Below are 19,307 nucleotides of genomic sequence, written 5' to 3' on the forward strand. Positions count from 1 at the left end.
AAGCAGAACATTATGTCTAGTGTTAAAAGTGAATTAAGCAGAATGTGAGGTTTGGTGTTAACAGTGAAAGGAACAGAATGTTGCATTTATTGTAAGGGTGACTGGTGGAGAATTAGTGTCTGGTGTCAGTAATGAAGTGGAATGCTGTGTCTGGTGTTCGAAGAATGGAGCAGAATGTTGTGTCTAGCACAGAGTGAATGGAGCAGAATGTGTATCTGGCTTATATAGTGAATGGAGTGAAATGCTGTGTCTAGTGTTAATAGTGAATGGAGCAGAGTATGGTTCAAGAGTGAATAGTGAAAATAGCAGGATGTGGTGTTGAACGTTAGAAATGTGGAAGAAGATTGAGGTATGGCAGAAAAGGGTTCACGTATGATGTTTGGGATGAGGCTGCAATCTTACAAAGGACCTACTTGCAAGGTTGGCCCTTGGTTGACAGCTGGGAACTTGGATTTTGGGAATGTTCCCACTTTCCGTAACTGATAAGGATGCCTACTGTGCCTAGACTGCCAATACCAACAATATGGATTGTGCTGAATGTCTGCTTTCCTTCTGGGAGTCCGGAGTTTTGCTATGTGCCAGGCGGAGGGGGCCTATGTGACCAGCACCCAATAAAAATCATCCATACTGAATCTTAATGAACCTCAAAACAATGTCTCTATCTCCCTGGGCAGAAACATCCCACGCATGTGACTGCCTTTTTATTGTTAGGGTAAGAATGTGCTCTGTGTGGTCCCTCATGGTGGGGAGAAAACAAGGAAGCCTGCAGATGGTTTCCTCCAGACCCTGCCTGTGTCTTTTTACTTTATCACCTAGCTGTGTATTCTTTTTTTAAAATTTTATTTATTTTTTTTATTTTTAGAGATTTTTGTTTTTATTTTTTTCAAGGATTTATTCATTAGAGAGAGAGAGAGAGAGAGTGAGTGCTCAAGCAGGGGGAGGAGCAGAGGGAGAGGGAGAGGGGAAGCAAACTCTATGCTGAGTGTGGAGCCTGATGTGGGGCTCCATCCCATGACCCTGAGATCATGACCTGAGTGAAACCAAGAGTCCCACGCTCAATGGACTGGGCCCCCTAGGGGGCCCCCTAGCTGTGTATCCTTAATGCAACACTGTAAGAAATCTTAGCCGTGAGTACAATGATATGCTGAGTCCTGTGAGTTGTATCAAATCTCTGAACACGGGGGTGGTCTTGGAGACCCCCACCACAAAGCATCTACTGTTAATGGTAAAAGGAACAGGATGTTGTATTTAGCACTAAAAGTGAATGGAGGAGGAGGTGGAGTTGAGTGTGAATAGTAAGTGAAGCAGGATGTATGTGGAATGTTGGTAGAGAATGGAGCAAAACCTGGGGTTTGGCAACTGTATACAACATAGTGTTCAGTCTGGAGGAGAGGTTTGATGCATCAGAATGCTGGATCCTGCCAAGTGCAGCAGATGAAGACAGAGTGACTAATTCCTTGTGCTCCCTTTATCTCAGGCAGGTAGGGAGATGACTGTCCTTCTTTCCAGGTGTTCTGTGCTCTTGGGCAGTAGGACTTACCTTGGGCAGGGATGCTCGGGAGCCAGAGCTCTGGGTGGTCATGGTGAGCACAGTGGTGATGCCCAGGCCCACACGGGCTGGTGCGGCATCCATGTTGATCCAGAAGGAAATCCATGAGAGGATGACAATGAGTAGGCTGGGAATGTACATCTGGATCAGGTAGTAGCCCATCTGTCGCTCCAGGTGGAACCGGGCCTCAATGCAGGTGAATTTACCTGTAAGAAGTTAGAGTGAGAAGGCAAAGTAGCCTGGTGGGTAGGAACATGACTCTGAGGTCAGAACAACCTCAGCTGGAGTCCTGGTTCAGCCTCACACTAGCTATGTCCTCAGGCAAGTGATTGGATCTCTCTGTGTCTCAGTTTCCTCATCTGCGGAAAATTGGGGATGATGATGATGATGATGATGATGATGATACCTACCTCACATGGTTACCTGCGTGGTTACTGTGAGTATAAAATGAGATGATGCCTATAAAGAACTTCGCACAGTCCTCACATCATTTATGCTCAGGGATGTCAATTGCCATCATCCTCATCAGCCCTGTTTTGTTGCTAAGAGTGGGCCTCAATGGATCAGTTATCTTCCCAAAGCATGACTTGATCCTGTTACTTCCTCTTGTGAAAACTTTCTTTCCTTCCTTCTCTCCTTATACTAGAAAGTCCCCATTATCTCCAGGGAAAAGTTCAAACTTTTCAGTCTGCTCTTCATAGTCATGCTCTGGCCTGTTTTTCCATCCCACTTCCCTTCTTTCTTCACCCTAATCATGAGCCCCTCCACTCTATCCCTTGCCTTGAGCATGTCCTGCACTTTGACCTTTCTGAGCTTTGGCTCCTGCTAATCCCTCTGCCTGGGATGCCGGGACTCTTCCCCACAACCAGCCAAAGCAACCCTCCAGCTCCTCCGCGGTGCTTTGAATGTCAAGTCTGCCCAGGCAGAATGACTCTTCTCCCCCGTGAGTTCCTTCAGTTCTGTTCATGCAGTCATTGCATGCCCCTTTAGGGCATGATGTACTGAGGATGTAGGTACATCGGTCTGTCTCTCTGTCCTCCGCACTGGCCTGCGGGCAGCTGGTCTCCTGCCCCTCTTTGCTTGCCTGGAACTGGGGCGGGGCCGGTCCCATGGAGGGGGCTGGTTCTCAGCTCCAGCCCCCTGCAGCGCGGTTACTAGGGGAGTTCCTAGAGCTCCCTGGACTGGCTGCCCTGTGTGGGCAGGGCCTCGTCAGCCTCTCCCCCTCGAATCCACAGGGCCTAGCACAGAACTCAGCTCTCACTGAAGTGGGAATAGTGAAGAGCGAATGAGATCATGAATGAGAAAACGCCATGTGAACAGTTTCGGGCTGTGGTACGCGAGTCAGTGTGACTCTGTGATTGTGGGAAGTCACTGCTCTCATGGCTGCTAATGGGAGTCCCATGACCTCTCTGCGTCTCAGCATGCCCAGGGATCAGGAGAGTATCTCTGGAGGTTCTGAGGCATCTCGGAGGTGACCCAGGAAGGGGCAGCTGTCCTCAACAGACCAGAGCCCACGCTGCCTGCCCTTGCCCTGGGCCTTCTACTTGCAGCAGAGCACCCAGTGATTTCTCTCAACCCCCCGGCTTCACGTCCTCCCCTCCCTGGCCCCTGTCAGCAGCCTCTTTCATGCCTCCACTCTCCTCAGCTGGGCTCAGCAGCAGCCTCCTGCCCAGCCCTCCAACTTGCGTACTGACTGACTGCCTTTCTTCCGCTGTGGCTCCGTGAGCTCCTTCCCAGCCTGCAGCAGGGCAGGCAAGGCCAGTCTTGGTCCGATCCCAGTTCATTCCTGCATCCCATCTTCCCACAAAGGCTGTGCTATGCCTGGGAGACAGAGCTGAGCAGAACAGCCGTGGCTTCTTCCCCCTCTTGCAGCTCGCAGTCTAGGGGGACCCTTTCCAACTGCACTGTTTACGAACCTCAGTGCCACCTCTCAGCTTCCTCCTTCTGGGGTCTGACGAGAGCACTCTGTGTACTGTGTCCTGTCAGAAATGCCAGTTCCCCTGTGACTGACAATGCTAGATGTCCTAATAGTAGCTCCTCCCTTCCGCCTTGGGAATAGGATTCATTTTGACCTGGACATGCTGCTACCTGGAATGAAGACTGTGTCTCCCAGCTTCCCTTGCAGTGAGCTATGGCCTGAGCTTTACTTATGTGCCCCAGGACATCTGGGAAGAAAGTATCAGAGTTTCAAAGACTATGCTCTTAACCACTAGGTAGTAAACACAGAACTGTGTCCATCACGGGCACCTCATAAGATCTATTGGATCAAAGTCTGAATGAATGTTTGGACCTACCTGTGTTGTAATGCTTTGTGCAGTATCTCAAGTCCTTCTCCTCTTTCAGGATAAACTGGGGTAGAGTTAGTCCATCTGCCACCTGCACAGCTCCCTGCTCCTGCCACTCGAAGATCAGGTCATTCATGGTATATCCAACTGGGATGGGGGATCAGAATAAGGAGCGGTCACCACCCAGAAGCACTTATTTGAGGCATGTCAGAGTTGGTTTGGGTTAGAGACTGAGAGGCATCAGGTACTAGAGGGAACGCATGAGACCATGTTGCCTCACCACCACCCCTCCTGACTCCTCTTCCACCCTCTCCCCACCTCCCCTGCAACTAAGGAGGTTAAAACTGGTTTTATTGTTTATATCAACCCCCTGCCTTCTACCTCCCTTCCTGCCCCTCCCACCATCCTATATTGGCTTGTCCTTTCGCCTCCACCTCTTACCCCTGTGGTCCTAGTCAGTTCACATCTGCTATTTGGCCTGCGTACCATCCTTGCAAGCTCCCTGCTCTGCTCACAGCAGCTTTTCCTCTGGGGAATGACTCTACAGAATACTGTTGTGGGACTATCAGCTGGGGGCCGAGGTGTTAGATAATGACTCAACTAGACCAGTCAGACGCTCTGTCCCAGGACTTGACTCTTGAGTCAAGTGACAGAAGATTCAGGAGTTGGCTGGTGCCAATTCCGTTCAGATGTGGTGCTCCACCTAAATCCTCTGCCCTGGTTCCTGTACTTTCAGTTTCTCTTTCAAGTCTGTGAGGAAGCCCTATGTCCTTCCCTTGAATTCCACCTTTTAAATTAGATTGGCTTCTGTTTGCAGTCAAAGAAGTCAGCTCCTTCCTCTAGTAGGTTCACTTGTGACCTCCGACATAAAGCCCTCTCCAGTGCCCCCTCTCTTTCCCAGTCAGAAGGAAGCACTCTTTCTGCCGGGAGTCACAGCATTCAGACTTCCAACAACACACTTAACCACCTGCTGCCCTGTGTTAGAGTTATTTGTGCAGCTAGCTGTCTGTCTCCCCAGCTGCAGGGAGCATCCCTGTGAGTTCAGGGACCGTGACTTATTCAAGCTCTTTCTCCTCTGTTCCTGGAGAGCATATTCACAAGGGACATGGAACAGTGCCTCTTGGGAGAATACTGCTGGCTCCAAAGCTGGGCCTCAGCCAGCCAGTAAGGGGGTTTAGATTTCTAATGCATTTTCGAAAGCGAAGCCTCCCATCTGGTATTTTGGGCTCAGACAGTCATCTCGTGGGGTCTAGCAGTTAGGAGCAGCTGTATGGGAATTTCTGCAGGTCCCATGGGTAAAGGGGAGTCTGGTTCTTTCTAAAGCCCTCATGCAAGGGACTCACAGCTTTCCAGTTGCATGATACACGTCTGGACATCCATAGGGAAATTCTTCAAGTCCATGGGGCAGGCCAGTGTTAGGGTGATTCTGAGAAGAGAAGGGAGTTGAATGATGCTAGAGCCACAGACCAGGGAAGCTGCACCTCCATTCTAGTTATTACCAGAAAATCAGTTATCTTGGAGAGGTCAAGGAGGTCAGGGAACTAGTGTTTATTGAAATAATATATGTATTTCTACATTCCAGATATGGAAATGGAGGCTCAGAGAGATACAGTAGGTTGCCTAAAGTCATACAGTCGGTGGAACTTCTGGGTTTCCGTGGAGTCTGTCTGGCTTCTAGACATCTGCTTTCAGCAAGTGAAATGAAGGCCTGGAGGACAGGCACTGCCCCTGATCCCTACTCTTCTGCAGAGGCTGACTTCCAAGTTGAGCAGCCCCAGGCCTCAGGCATCCAGATGCACTTGCAGCAGGGGCTTCAAGTGGTTCTTTGCTGCCTCCCTTCATACACTGGACTCATCAAACGTTATTTTAAAGAGGCCCTTGCCTTCTGGGTGTCCAAACAGAGCTGGCTCACACCTGTGGGCTCGTGCTGGGGTCAGCTGGGAAGTGGTGGGTGCCCCAGGCTTCTGGGAGAGCTGTCTATTTTGGTTTGTTCCACTCTTGCCGAGGCTGAGCCTTAGAACCAGAGGGAGTCCCCCAACAGAAGCAAAGTCCACAGTTCAGGCTAGGATGCAAGGCTTCAGCTTCAAAGGCTGTGCCCACATTGGAGCACCTGCTGCAGAGAATAGAGAAGAAAGGCTCTCAGAGCCCAAAGAGGCTTAGATCATCAGACCAACTCCTTCATTTGACAGTTGAGAAAACTGAGGTGCAGAGAAAGATTGGTCGGGACTCCTGCAAGGTCACACAGCGCGTGATGGCTCAAAGGCCGGATTCAGAACTGTGTTTCCTGGCCATTGGATTCTGAGCTCATGTGTTTACTTTCTGACACTGCTCTCCTAGAAAGCGCTTCATTGGTGGTGGTCTAGGGACACTCGGCTGCCGGCACCTTACTGCACATGGTGAGCACACAGCCCTGTGTCAGCCTCCTCCCTCCAGCTCACACCCACTGCTCTGGGTTTGGGCCCCATTTAAGCACAAGGTACAAGCAAGTGGGGGGAAAAGGGAAGGGAGAGGGAGGGGGAAAGTGAAGAGAAAGTGAACAGAGTTGAATTTCTGAAGATAAAAGCTCCAAAGTAGGGCAGCTGTCACACTAGGTTAATTTTCTGAAGTTGAATGACCTTGGGAACATCACTTTCTGCTGATTTGTCCTTCTGTCATGCTGCATGGGGCTTAGCTTTGTAGAGATACCAAACCAGCCTGGCAGCAGCAAAATCCAGCAGAGTAACCTCTCCTGCCCCAGCCATCAGGGCACTGGTGGTCATCCCGAGCCCACCACCCTTCCATCTGGATGTGCACTGGCAGGATGGGCTCCAGGGTGAGGAAGGCCACGTCCACCTCTGGCTCCTCCCAGCCGTCCTCTCCTCAGTGCCTCCTTTCCCTGCTGAGGTTCTTAAGTCCCCTCTCCCACCTGGCCTGCTCGCAGGAGTCACCCTGAGTCCAGTCACATCTGAAGGTTAGGATGGTTACAGCCTCGCCTATGGGCCTGGACATTTAAAGCTCATCTCCTAATGGAAACAGAAAGATTTATTCCCTGAAGAACTGGAGGGGGAGGAGGAGTCATTTAGGGCCAGTGTCCCTTTGAAGCTCTTTGAAATAAACACATACTCATTCATTCATCAAATGAGTGCCTATTGAATGCCGGGCACTGTTCTGCTAGGCTCTGAGTGGGCATCGGATGCACACCAACAGATTGGAATCGGGGCTGTGCTACTGGGTGGCTGTGGGAACTTTGGCAAGTCACTTAAATTTTCAGATCTTCACTTGTCTGATCTGCAAAATGGGCGTAATAGAAACTATTTCATGGAATTGTTAGGAGGACTACAAATAATATATGTAAAATACCCAGCCTGGTCAGTAAATTCTCAGTGAATGCTATATATGTAAGAATCTAGCATGGACGTTGGTCATTTTCTCCATGACTTGGGGGTAGGAATGGGGAATTACGTGGGAAGAGTTGGCAGGAGACTCTGAAAGTTTGCCCCTAACCAGTATCTGCAGGATACCTCCCAGCTGGGAAGGGGGTCCCAGCTTCCTAGACTCAGTGCAAGGTATGGAGGATGGAAGGGGTTCATAGAAGGGAGGGAGCAGCCCTGGCTTGTACCTGTGAGTAGCCTGGCAGGCCCATTTTTGTTGAAGCTGCTATGACTTTTCAGGCTTTGTGCCTTTGCTCCTACTATTTTTTTTTTAATTGTGATAAGAACATTTAACATGAGATCTAGCCTTTTAACAAATGTTTATGGGTACAATATAGTATTGTTAACTCTAGGCAAAATGTTGAACAGCAGCTGTCTAGAACTTACTCATCTTGAGTAACTGAACACCCCTGCTACTGAGCACTGTCTTTGAATACTCTTTTCCCTTCTTGTTTTATTGAAATGCTGGGTAAGCTTAGGGGCCTAACCTTAACCCCTCTGTCTCTAAGATGCTTCCTCGGTTCCCCTGGTTATAACGAACCACTCACCCCTAGGACTTCGCCCAGTATGTTATTCTTGCTCCCTGAGTGTAATTTACAGAGCTGGCTCTGCACATTGTGCAAAGGTGTGGGGTTGCCCGGGCCTGTGCACCGTCGTTGGCCCACCTCTTAGCGTCTGCCCCCAGGAGGCCATGGGACCAGGTGCATCCTGAGGAGGATGGCAGGGGTGAACCTGTGTGGAGCTCACCTGATACTGTAGAGGACATTTCCATTCCGGGAGATCCTCAGCAGTTTGTTGTCGGTGGTGATCTCGTGGAAGTGGGCCCCCTTCTCGTTGGCGAAGAACAGGTCAGGCTTCCAGATGGAATCCAACATGGATGGGTCCAGGTCCAGAGAGTCATCCGGGTATTCATTGTAGGCCAGCCGGGGGTCGTTCCACTGCTGCCTCAGGAAGATGTTGACCCTATAGTCCTACAGCCAGGAGATAAGGAGGTGGAGTCAGGGTCAGGCCCCGGATGTCCGCTCTTGGAGGGCCTGGATGCTTTCGTTCAGTGCTCCCCGAAGTCCCTTTTGGAGAATTATGAGGATGGTTGCAGCTTATGTGGATGAGACATAAAGTCTGTGCCTCAGGAAAAAAGTCAGGGGATTCATCCCTGAAAATCCTCTCCATGCCCTATGAAGTATATTCAGCTCTGAACTGAGATTATTTAAATGGTATTCTTTTGAAAAAATTTAAAAATAAAGTTCCACCTGATAATAATAAACACCTGTTTTCATCCTAGTGACATTTTGTCACGTTTGCTTCATGTTTTTGACTAGAGAAATAGCACATCCCAGATAAAGTTGAAGTCCCCCTTTTATTATGGAGGCTGTCAGGGCAGTAATTCTCATGCACAGTGAAGTTTGAGAATCACTCTTCCAGGTAGATTGACGGAGCAAAAGGAGAGGCTGAAAGCTGCTGCCTGAGCATTCAAACTGTTCTGCTTGAAGAAAACAATTAATTCCCAAGCAGTGAAGGAAGGATGGGTGAATTCTGTGGTGCTCCTCCTGGTCCTAGAGTTCATACCACTCTGTTTCAATCCCAACCTTCTGCAACCTTCTATCACACATGTTGATTTATTTGTTTGGGGAGGATTTGCTTTTTAATTTTTTTTTTCCTAATGTAAACTCTATATGCAACGTGGGGCTTGAGCTCATGCCCTCAAGATCAAGAGTCGCATGCCCTACTGACTGAGCCAGCCAGGCGCCCCTGCGGAGGATTAATAGACGTGGAGTCACATCTTACTGGGTTCTAAACTCAGTGCTAAGTCTAATGCTTCTCGGATGGGACTGCAGTGTAGTTATTCTGCTGGAAAAAAAGTCATGATCAAACCAATTAGGGAAATGTTGGACTAAACCAAATGCAACTGATTTTTTTTATTGTGGGAGTTCTTGGAGACCATAATATGCTAATTATTTGTATGTATCTCCGAGAGGGGAATAGAATATATATTTCCCTGATTTATTTTGAGTACAGAACTCTTGCATTTTGTGCATGATGCTTGCCTTCTACAGAATGTATGTAGGAATTGCCGGCCTAGTCAAAACTCCCTCCCCCACCCCCCACCTTGGTTTCTTTTCTGGATGGAGAAACTGAAGTCCAGACAGTTAAGACTGACCCAGGATCACTCTGAAAAGGCAGGTCAGAGCTGACTGTGGAGTGCAAGAGTCCTGACTCCTAGCTGAGGATTTGTTCAGCTGGTCCTAGGATTGCTGAAAGAGTCCATTCAGCAACCAATCACAGTCTAAGAAGCAGTTAGTGGTATGGGTAGGTCTCCGTGCCAGGAAAGTGGGTCATGAAGTTAAGAAATATTTTCAGGAAGAAATGTTTTCGATTTTGTTAGGGAGGCATTGTAAACCTGGGATCTATGAATATTATGATACTGCAAGTAGAATTTGGGGTTTATTTGTGTTTTCCCAGGAAGAAGAACATGGCTGTCTATGTTGGATTCTCAAAAGGTCTATAGTTCCCCAAAAGATCAATAACCTCGGTTCAAGTCCAACTTGGACTGCTGTCCTTCCAGGAATCATCTCCACACAGGAGTGCCTGCTGCCTCCCCTGAAGGTGCTGGAGAAATGAGGTCGTGCTACATTTTCTCTTCCTAATCACTCTCGATCTGTCATCAGCAGGGATGGACTAAAACAAACAACCCTCCTCGCCACCCTCACCCTCACCCCTACCAGTTCCCCCCACAGTACGTGCCTCATTCTGTTTGCCTCCAGAAATATCAATAGCTTCATAAAGTGTTCCAAGGTATTTTATAGGATTGTGCTATAATTTAATTGAAGCCTCTCCCTCCAGCCCCATAGAAAATGACATTTGGTCTCATAATCTCATGTCTTGTAAGTCCATTGGTGGAGGGAGGACTCTAGGCCAGACCTGGATGTTGATACTTGGTCTTTCCTGCTGACAGTAATGGACAGCTCCCAATCTGGCCACCTCTGATGGGGGAATTAGAAGTAGCCTCTCTTCCTCTCTTCAATTTTATGTGGAGTGTGTGTGTGTGTGTGTGTGTGTGATGGGGCACTGGGCAAGTCATGTCATAGGAAACAGGCCATGAGTGGTGGGGCAGGAAAAGCCTCCAGTCCCCAAACCCCAGCTGCACTTTTGAGGTTCTTGCCAGTGACATGTCAATCCTGTTTATGTGGCTGGAAGGAAGAAAAGAAAGTGGCATTTCTTAAAATGGTCTGTGAGGTACCAGGCGCCGTTCTAGATACTGTCTCACACACTTAATCCTTGCAAAACCCCTGCAAGCTAGACATCCAAGTTCCCGTAGTGAGGGGAAGGGGACCGAGGTTTGGAAAGGTTGTGAAACTTGTCCAAGGCCCAGAGCTAGTAAGTGGCAGAGCTGGGCTCCGAAGGCCCATCAGCCCCACCCGCCTTTCCGTCCCACAGGGGCAGATAGCCAGCTGGGTGCCGGGGATACTCCTCTCTCCTCGCTGCCTCCGTGAATTCTGCCTGCTCAGCTTCAGCGGCGTCAGCTTCTGCAGGAGCCTCGATGCCCCCAGGCTTCCATGGCCTCTTCCTTTTCTGATCTCCCAGCAAAACAGAATCACTGTATGTGTCTTATCTCCTCCACTTGATCAGCAACAGTTTGAGAGGATGAACCTGACCTTACATTTCTCCTGCACCACCCAGTCAGTGCACCTAGGAGCCACCCAATACCCAGAGGGAGGAGGAGGCAAAGCCAGAAAAAGTTCATGCAAAAAGAGCTTTCCTCATTTGAGAGTGGAGAGCCTGAGACCCAGAGAGGGAAGGCATTTTCTAAGGTCAAATAGCAATTCAGTAAAGGACCCACGATTGGAACCTGAATTTGTGTCTCTAGTGTTAAAAGGAGTTAGGATAGATGGTCTCAAAGAACCCTTCCAAATCGAATAGCTAATTGCTACTAGTTTAATTTTTTCCGGCAACATTTAACTGAGCATCTACTGAGTGCTAGGCACTGTTCTAGGCAATGGAGGATCTGCCGAGAACAAGAAAGACATGTTCTTGCAGCCACAGAGCCTAAGTGTAATGTTGACAGCACACGGACATAAGGGCTCCCATAAGGATTAAGTATAGGGTGCCAGGGAGGTGTAGAAGACAGGCCCTCCCGCTAGACTGGGGGCTGGTGGTCAGGGAAGGCTCCAGAAGAAGTGATACTCAAGGTCAGACCAGATATGGTTGAGCCAAAGAGGACAAGCCCTCTGGGGCAGGAGGAACTGCATATGGGAAGGCCTAGAGGCAAAGCAGGGCGTAGCCCTTTGGAAAGGAGAGCAAGCAGATGAGAAAGGGTCGGACCGTTTGCAGGGCCTCGCCAACTGCCCTGAGGAATTTGGGCTTCATCCTGAGAGTCATGTGGAGCCTTGGAAGAATTTTAACTAGGGGAGGACATTATTACATTTGCATTTTATGACTGATATTTAAAAAATATTTTTTCTTATTATAAAAGTAAATGCATGTTGATGGTAAAAAAAGGTAAAGGCACATCCCTTAAAAGAAGAAAAACAAAGTAGAAGCCATAGGGTCTCGTGATGAAATGGCTGATGAACAGTGAGAGCAGGAGACCTGGAGGATGTATCTGGTGTCCTCGGGCAGCTTGACTCCTCCTCCCGGCAGCCCCCGCTCTGCCCGCAGCAGCTGCTGCCCAAATAAGCTGTTGCATCGATTTTCTCCCCTCTGGTTGGGAAACGGCAGTAGGAAATGCAGTTTGGAGGCGATCGATGTAATTGGTGTAATAGGCTGAAGGCTAAAGGCTGTTTTGCTTAGTTAGCCCTGCAATCACGCTGGTCAGTGTTCGACATGCTGGGGGGCCCTGTTCAGGTTCAGGGGCCAGAGGAGCAACATTTGAGTTCTCTACCTTAGAACCTCAGGCTCCAGCTCCGGTAGTTGGCTTCCAGGTCTCAAGCTCTCAAGGGTGGCCCATCTAAGTCTGAGGTGGGAGGGATTTCCAGAACTCTAGCTCAATAGTCTTTAGCATCAACTCACCCATCCTCCCTGTGAAGAGTCCCTGATGGTCTGCTTTCTGGTACCTGGGCAGCTACCTTGCTTCTAAGACCAAGGCAGAGCATTAATCCCTTCATTCACTCATTCTGTCATTCAATAAACATTTATTGGCCGCTTTCTGTGTGCCACCTGCAGTGGGATCTGCCCCCCACTGCCACCCCCACTGTGTCTAATTTCAGATTCTAACCTTTTCCAGTAAACTCCTCTAAACTCAGTGCTGTGGCAAAAGAGGAAGCATGAAGCGTTTTAGTAGGAAAGAGCCTGTGTGAGTGTGCTGGTGAGAAGGGGATGTGGTGGGTGGGATGTTGTTACCATTGCAGTCAGAGCCAAGAGACAGCGCCCAAGCCATGGACAAAGAACCAGATTCTTAGACCTTCCTAGGTCTCAGCATTCTGGCTCTCAAGGGATGTCTCTTCTCTAGACTCATTTCTACTCTATAAACGTGTATTAGGCCTAGAATGGTGACGATGGAAGCATAAGGTCTTGTTCAATTATCTAGCGGGTGAGGCAAGATATGGACACAAATATCTACCATACAAAACTGACAGTGACAGAGGTCAAAGGGGTTTTAAAACATTGCTATTAGATATTGCTCTCAAGCCATTGAGATAGTTTCCAGCCAGGTTGGATGAATCTGGAAAAGCTTTCAGAGAGAAGGTGACATTGGAAATAGCCCCCCCCCCTCCTTTTTTTAAGATTTTATTTATTTATTTGACAGAGAGAGCAGCAGAGGGAGAGGGAGAAGCAGATTCCCTGCTGAGCAGGGAGCCCAATGTGGGACTCAATTCCAGGACCCTGGGATCATGACCCGAGCTGAAGGCAGATGCTTAACCGACTGAGCCACCCAGGGGTTCCAGAAAATAGCTCCTTTCAGTTTGCCTCATCTTACTGAAGTTAGCATCTCTAGGTCCGGTGTTGTTCCGAGATGGGAGCTCTATCTAATTTCAGCTGGAAAGGAGGACAGGGATGTGTGAGGAGGAAGTGCAGAGGTGAGGAGTCAGGCTTAGAGCAGGACGGGACTTGAGGACTGGGATGTGGCCTCCTCAGAGTCTTTAGATTAGGATGTATATAGTTGCAGGTAGAAGGAATCTCATGTAGAAGGAACAGCACAAAGAAAGATGTGAAGGTAGGGGCATTCCGACCGTTCAGCTTAGCTCAACCACTAGCCGTATAAGTAATAATAGGTCCCCCTTATTGAGGACCTACTATGTTCTAGGCATTGTGCTAAGCACGCCACACATTTCATCTCATTTTATCTCTAAAACAATCCTATAACATAGGTATTTTCAACCTGAGTTATAGACGAAGATTCATAGAGGTTAAATAATTTGTCCAAACTTACACAGTAATCAGTAAGGTTGGAATTTGGATCTGGTTTGTCTGATTATACAAGTTCATGCTCTCAACTACTCTGCTGTGATAAGGCTGTAAAATGGGTTGATTTGAGACTGCAGATATCTTTAACTGCCAAACCAAGGGGTTTGGATTTTGTCATGTAGTCAACTGGGCACCGCTGGGGTCTTAAGCAGTGGAGCAATATCTCTGTTTGACTTCAGAAAGGTCAGTATGGCAGGAAGACCATGAAGTCCTGGAAGTGAGAGAAACAGGCACAGGGGACCTGTTTTGAGGCTGTTGTGGCAGCCCAAGAAGGGCGAGCTAAGCTAAGACAGCAGGAATGGAGATTGGGATAGATGAGAGAATCATACTTCTGTCACCATCATCAAATATTACAGTTAGAAAGAACCTGTGGAGAATTCTGTCTCAACGTTTTCATTTTACACACGGCCCAGAGAGGGAAAGGGACTCTCCCTGGGCCACATAGCAATTCAGCGACTAAGGTGGGACTTGCATACAGACATCTTGACCCCATCCCACTTCTTTTCCTATCTCCTTGTACACCTTTGAGGGTAGGAGAAGGAGAACCAAGTTGAAGGTGCCATTGAGCAGGCTCTGCTCTCCTTGGAGAAGCTCGAATGTGAACTTGGCTCTGACAGGATTTGGGATTAGCATGAGAGCTGGACCAGTCTGCTGAAAGCCAGGGACTGAGGGCATCAGAGTAGAGGATGCCCAGGCTTGGTTTATGAGCTGCTGCTTCCTTGCCCACCTGCTGCCCTTCTTCCCAAGCACTTCCTCAGACCTCTGAGAAGCACTGGGGAGCCAAAGTCATAGACTTTGTGGGACAAGTCAGCCCCAGCTCTTCCCAGTTCTGTGAGAGTAAGGACCTGGCTCATTGGCATATGCAGAGTTTACTAAATCCTGACCGAGTGCCAGGTCCTGTGCTAAGAGCTTTAGTGAACACTCTCTCTCTAAATTCTCACAGTAGTGCCATTTTACAGATAAACTGAGGCCTGGAGATATCAAGGGCTTTGTGTAAAGTTAGTGACAGAGCCGAGACTTGAATCCATGACTGGCTGACTCCAAAGTCTGCTTTTAAGTAGTATATAGCATTGGCTCCTTTTTATTAATAATGCGTCATACTTAGTTGCTGTTCTGTGCCATTTGGCATGAAGAGAAGATTCTTCTCCCCACTGGACAGGTGAGGAAATTAAAGCCCTAAAATCTTGAGTTCCTACCACTAGTTACTGGTAGATCCAGAATTGATAACAGCGGTGCAAATAATACTAATACTTAAGATTGAGACTTTATCACATGTAAGGAATGATGCCAAGAGTGTGATGTGTGTTATTTTATTTTCATAATAATCCTGTGATGTAGGTTCTATTACCATTCCCATTTTATAGTTAGATAAATCAAGGCACACAGAGGTGAAAGTACTGTTTCTGACATCACACAGCGAGTAAGTGCCGAAGCTGACATTCGGACCCAAGGTTTTCATGCCAGAGCCCATGCACTTAAGTCCTAGACTGCACCGCCCAGGATCTCCTAGAATTGCCCCAAGTGAGAGTTTCATGTCACCTGAATGCCATCGGATACTGCCTCTGGCTATGGTTATGTAGCTGTGGGTTTGCAGAGACCCACAATTATCAGGAAGTATTAAAAGGACAAAGCTTCTGCCTCAAGTCCAGCAGTCCACTAGTGCTTCTACCTCAGTCCTGATCTGACCCTTGAGTTTGACCCATCATCTGCTCTACACTCAAGTCCAGTGCTGGCAGACTCCCCAGATCCTGACCCATTGACTCCTTGGCTCCAGATGCCGGCTCTGTGGCTTGAACCTCTCCCAAGTCACCACGCTGCCTGGTGCATTCTCATTCGGATCTCACGCAACCAGAGATACATTTGTTGTAAAGAACTGTAGATGGTTTGGACCAGTGGAGCTGAGCGTCTTTGTTTGTCTTTAGGGGATCACTAAAACACAGCATGAGTTTAATAATTACATAAAATGCTAATAGCAGCTACTTTTATTGGGAGTCTAGCATTTGCTAGAACTTTATATGCATTGTATCTCTAAACCTTTCATCAACCTAGCACATTGGGTATTATTATCCTCATTTTACAGGGGAGGAAACTGAAATCCAGAGAGATCAAAGAGAGGTTAAATGTCTGGCCCAAGCTCCCATAGCTAGTAGGTGCTAGAGCAGGGATATGAATCCAGGACTGTTTGGCTCCCAATTTCATGTTCTTTTCACGACTGCATGCTGCCTCTCTAGTTCCTTTTTTTTTTAAACCCAATTCCTACGTGGGTAGGTAAAGAAATATAATAGACATAGTATACTGGGATGCCACTGAGCCCATGTGACAGGTTGGCTCATGCATGTCCTTATAGTCAGTAGCAGGTGGAGAACTTTGGATTGGGATATTAAACAGTGAGGTGGCTTCATAACTGGTTGCCAAAGGGTGCAAATTGGGGGTGGATGTTAAGCTGGAAAGAGGAACGAGGACAGTGTTGGCAGCACGGGGCGCAGTAGTGAGACATGCCACGAGCACATTTGGCAATATGGAAACCAGGTTGCTCTGTGTGGGTTAAACTAACAGCAGAGAAGAATTTTCAGTAGAGGAGTTTGGCAAGGCCCAGCATCAATCACAATGTCCCACGTGTAATCCTGATGATTTAGAACAGGCCTGTGCTTGTAATTTAATAACTGGAACCCTAATTTACTGGACTGTATCTCATTTAGAGAACTGTTTTATAAACCTATGGGAGATATTCATTTAGTAGTATGAGAAAGGGTGTTTTGAGGAGCAGGAATTTGGCAGTTGGTAATCTAGCATCATCTGGTGGGGGGGAACACCAACATTTTCATTCCTGCAGAGAGGGTTTCTGTGTGGTGAGGCAGGGATGCTTTCTTAGATCTCTCTCTGGCCTGGATGAAATTTTCCCTAAAGCCTGTCTGTCTTCTTTTCCTGTAGTTCCAGGTATGTCTAATGTGACTCCTGATTGGCTTCCCCGATATTCAGAGAGCGGCAACGGAGTGCTTTCATGGAGGACATTAGCATTCTTGTTACTCAAATGGAAGGCCCCATTGTAAATTAAATAACGTGGCAGTCTTATTTACCAACTTCAGTCTTTTGTGGGTTTGATTGTCCTGAGTCAGCCTTTCTGAATCCGATGATAGGGAGCCAACTCTGAGCTGTCATAAATTCCCTATTGCGATGCCCCCCTCGGTGGTGTGCTGGGAGAGAGGCATCCAGCCCCGTTTTCTGTCTGTAACAGACTCTAATGGCATTTCTGAGCCTTCTCTCTTTGGCCTTCTTTTAGTATTCAGTTTATCGAGGCTTTGTGGAGTGTTGAGCTGTATCTAATTGGATGACATTTAATAGACTTTCTCTTGGATTCCCCCAAACCCAAGAGTATAAAAAATGACCTAGCATTAGCTGTGTAGAGAGACTGAAAGTGTAATGGAAAAAAGCAACAACAACAAAAAGGATCTCATCCAAAATAGCAGCCAACCTCACAAAATATCCACGAATAAACCTAACAAGAATCTGTGACTCATAGATATTTAAGAAAAACCCCAACAACTCTAAAACTTTACTGAAAGGCATAAAGGAATACCTAGATAAATGGAGAGACGTACCGTGTTTATATGATATTGTAAAGATGTCAGTTCCTCCCAAATTAATCTATAAACTCAGTGCAACCCCAATAAAAACCTGAGGCGATTTTTATCAGCCTCAACAAGCTGATTCTAAAGTTCATATGGAAGGGGAAATGGGCTAGAAACATCAGGAAAACCTTATAAAGAACAACAGAGAACTTTTTCTACCAGACATAGAAATATAACGTTAAGCCATAGTAATTAAAATAGTGTGGTACTGGTGCAGAAACAGACAAATGGAGCAACAGAACAACACATTGAGACTAGAAACAGATGTAGGTATATATGGGGATTTAGTTTATGAGAAGGATAACATTTCCCAGTGGAGAAATACTGACCACTTAAGAATAATGATGGGGAGGGGCGCCTGGGTGGCTCAGTCGTTAAGCGTCTGCCTTCGGCTCAGGTCATGATCCCAGGGTCCTGGGATTGAGCCCCACATCGGGCTCCCTGCTCCGTGGGAAGCCTGCTTCTCCCTCTCCCACTCCCCCTGCTTGTGTTCCCTCTCTCGCTGTGTCTCTCTCTGTCAAATAAATAAATAAAATTAAAAAAAAAAAAAAGAATAATGATGGGGAAATTACTATCTAATTGGAGAAAAATAGAGTTGAACCACCACCAAATACTTTACAGAAAAACGAAACCAACTGTATTAAGGAGGTACATGTAAAAAGGGAAACCTATAATATTATTGATAATGCCCAGCATGCAAAGAATATGCAAAGATGCTCAAATTCGCTAGGAGTCTGGAGTGAAAATTAAAAATGACAATGAGGCACCATTAAAAAAATCCCATTTGGTAAAATGAAAAGGCTTGATAATATCTTGGGTCGGTAAGGATAAAGAGAGATGAACACTGTTGTGGGGACAGTGAATTAGAAGCTTCTTTGGAAATGAGCTGGGCAGTGCGTCTGTCAAAATCACAAAAAGTTGCATGTCCTTTGATCAAGTCATTCCACTTCTGGAACATATCCTGAGGAAATGTGCAGAGTTATGTACAAGAATATTCTTTGTGGCATTGTTTGTAATAGTAAAAAGCTGCATAAACATAAAAGGTCCATCAGGAAAAGAACTTTTTTTTTTTAAAATCTTATTTACTTATTTGAGAGAGAGAGAGCACAAGCAGAAAGCGGCAGAGTGAGAGGGAAAAGCAGACTCCCCACTGAGCAGGGAGCCCGATGTGGGACTTGATCCCAGAACCATGAGATCATAACCTGAGTTGAAGGCAGACGCTTAACCGACTGAGCCACCCAGGCATCCCAAAAAGAGTGGTTTAATACCACAGAATGATGGCCTGTCCTGAGCATGGGATTTTTTTTTAAAGACTTATTTATTTATTTGAGAGACAGAGAGTGCAGGGGGAGGGGCAGAGGGAGAGAGAGAATGTCAAGCAGACTCCCCCTGAGCATGGACCCCGATGCTATGTGGGGCTCCACCTCACGACCCTGAGATCATGACCTGAGCTGAAATCAAGAGTCCAACACTTAACTGACTGAGTCACCCAGGTGCCCCATGGAGCATGGGATTTTACAGGCAGGCCCTACAGCTTGGAAACAGATTAGAATTATTTGTCATATCTGGCATGTGGTAATAATAAACCAACTCATATTCCAAGTTGGTGTTGTGCAGAGAGGTAGGAATGAGTTAGACCCATATGTAGTCACGGGGAGAGAGATTCCAAGACACGGTGGGAAGGGAAAGAACACAGTCCTATTTATACAACGGCTGTGCATATGTACATAAATGTATGTGCGATCGAGCGAGGTAGTAGGATGTACATGACCTGTTTGTCTGTAGTGCTTAACTCAGGATAGGGCAGTGGGAGTTGGAGGAGAGTGGGAAGCAGGGGGCATTCCTCTTTTCTTTCTCTCTCTTTTCTTTTTTATTGGACTTACTACAAAAGCTTGTTTTCGTCTGTTACTCAGGTACTTAAAAGAATGTTCCAGAGTCTAGCTGTCTGTAGCATAGTGTGAGTTAACACTGGGACATGGCTACCTAATGGGAAATGCCTTTGAAGTGGCATGCATAGAAATGATTTTAGAGT

General features: G+C 47.2%; 2 protein-coding genes across 3 annotated transcripts in view; one reads left to right on the top strand and one right to left on the bottom strand.

Annotated features, from left to right (window-relative positions):
- The window catches only part of G3BP1 (G3BP stress granule assembly factor 1), a 111,729-nt gene that overhangs the window by 63,523 nt on the left and 28,899 nt on the right, over positions 1–19,307 (top strand). The window lies entirely within an intron of this gene.
- GLRA1 (glycine receptor alpha 1) overlaps positions 1–19,307 on the bottom strand; it is an 80,777-nt gene that overhangs the window by 14,121 nt on the left and 47,349 nt on the right. For both annotated transcript variants that reach the window (XM_078066766.1, XM_036096118.2), the window contains exons 4-7: positions 7,992–8,215; positions 5,178–5,260; positions 3,844–3,981; positions 1,541–1,755 (exon numbers count right to left, since the gene is read on the bottom strand). In XM_078066766.1, the coding sequence (XP_077922892.1) occupies positions 1,541–1,755; positions 3,844–3,981; positions 5,178–5,260; positions 7,992–8,215 (660 nt within the window). The remainder of the gene's footprint in view (positions 1–1,540; positions 1,756–3,843; positions 3,982–5,177; positions 5,261–7,991; positions 8,216–19,307) is intronic.

The sequence above is a fragment of the Halichoerus grypus genome, chromosome 2, assembly GCF_964656455.1.
Source record: "Halichoerus grypus chromosome 2, mHalGry1.hap1.1, whole genome shotgun sequence".
In the NCBI taxonomy this organism is placed as follows: Eukaryota; Metazoa; Chordata; class Mammalia; order Carnivora; family Phocidae; genus Halichoerus; species Halichoerus grypus.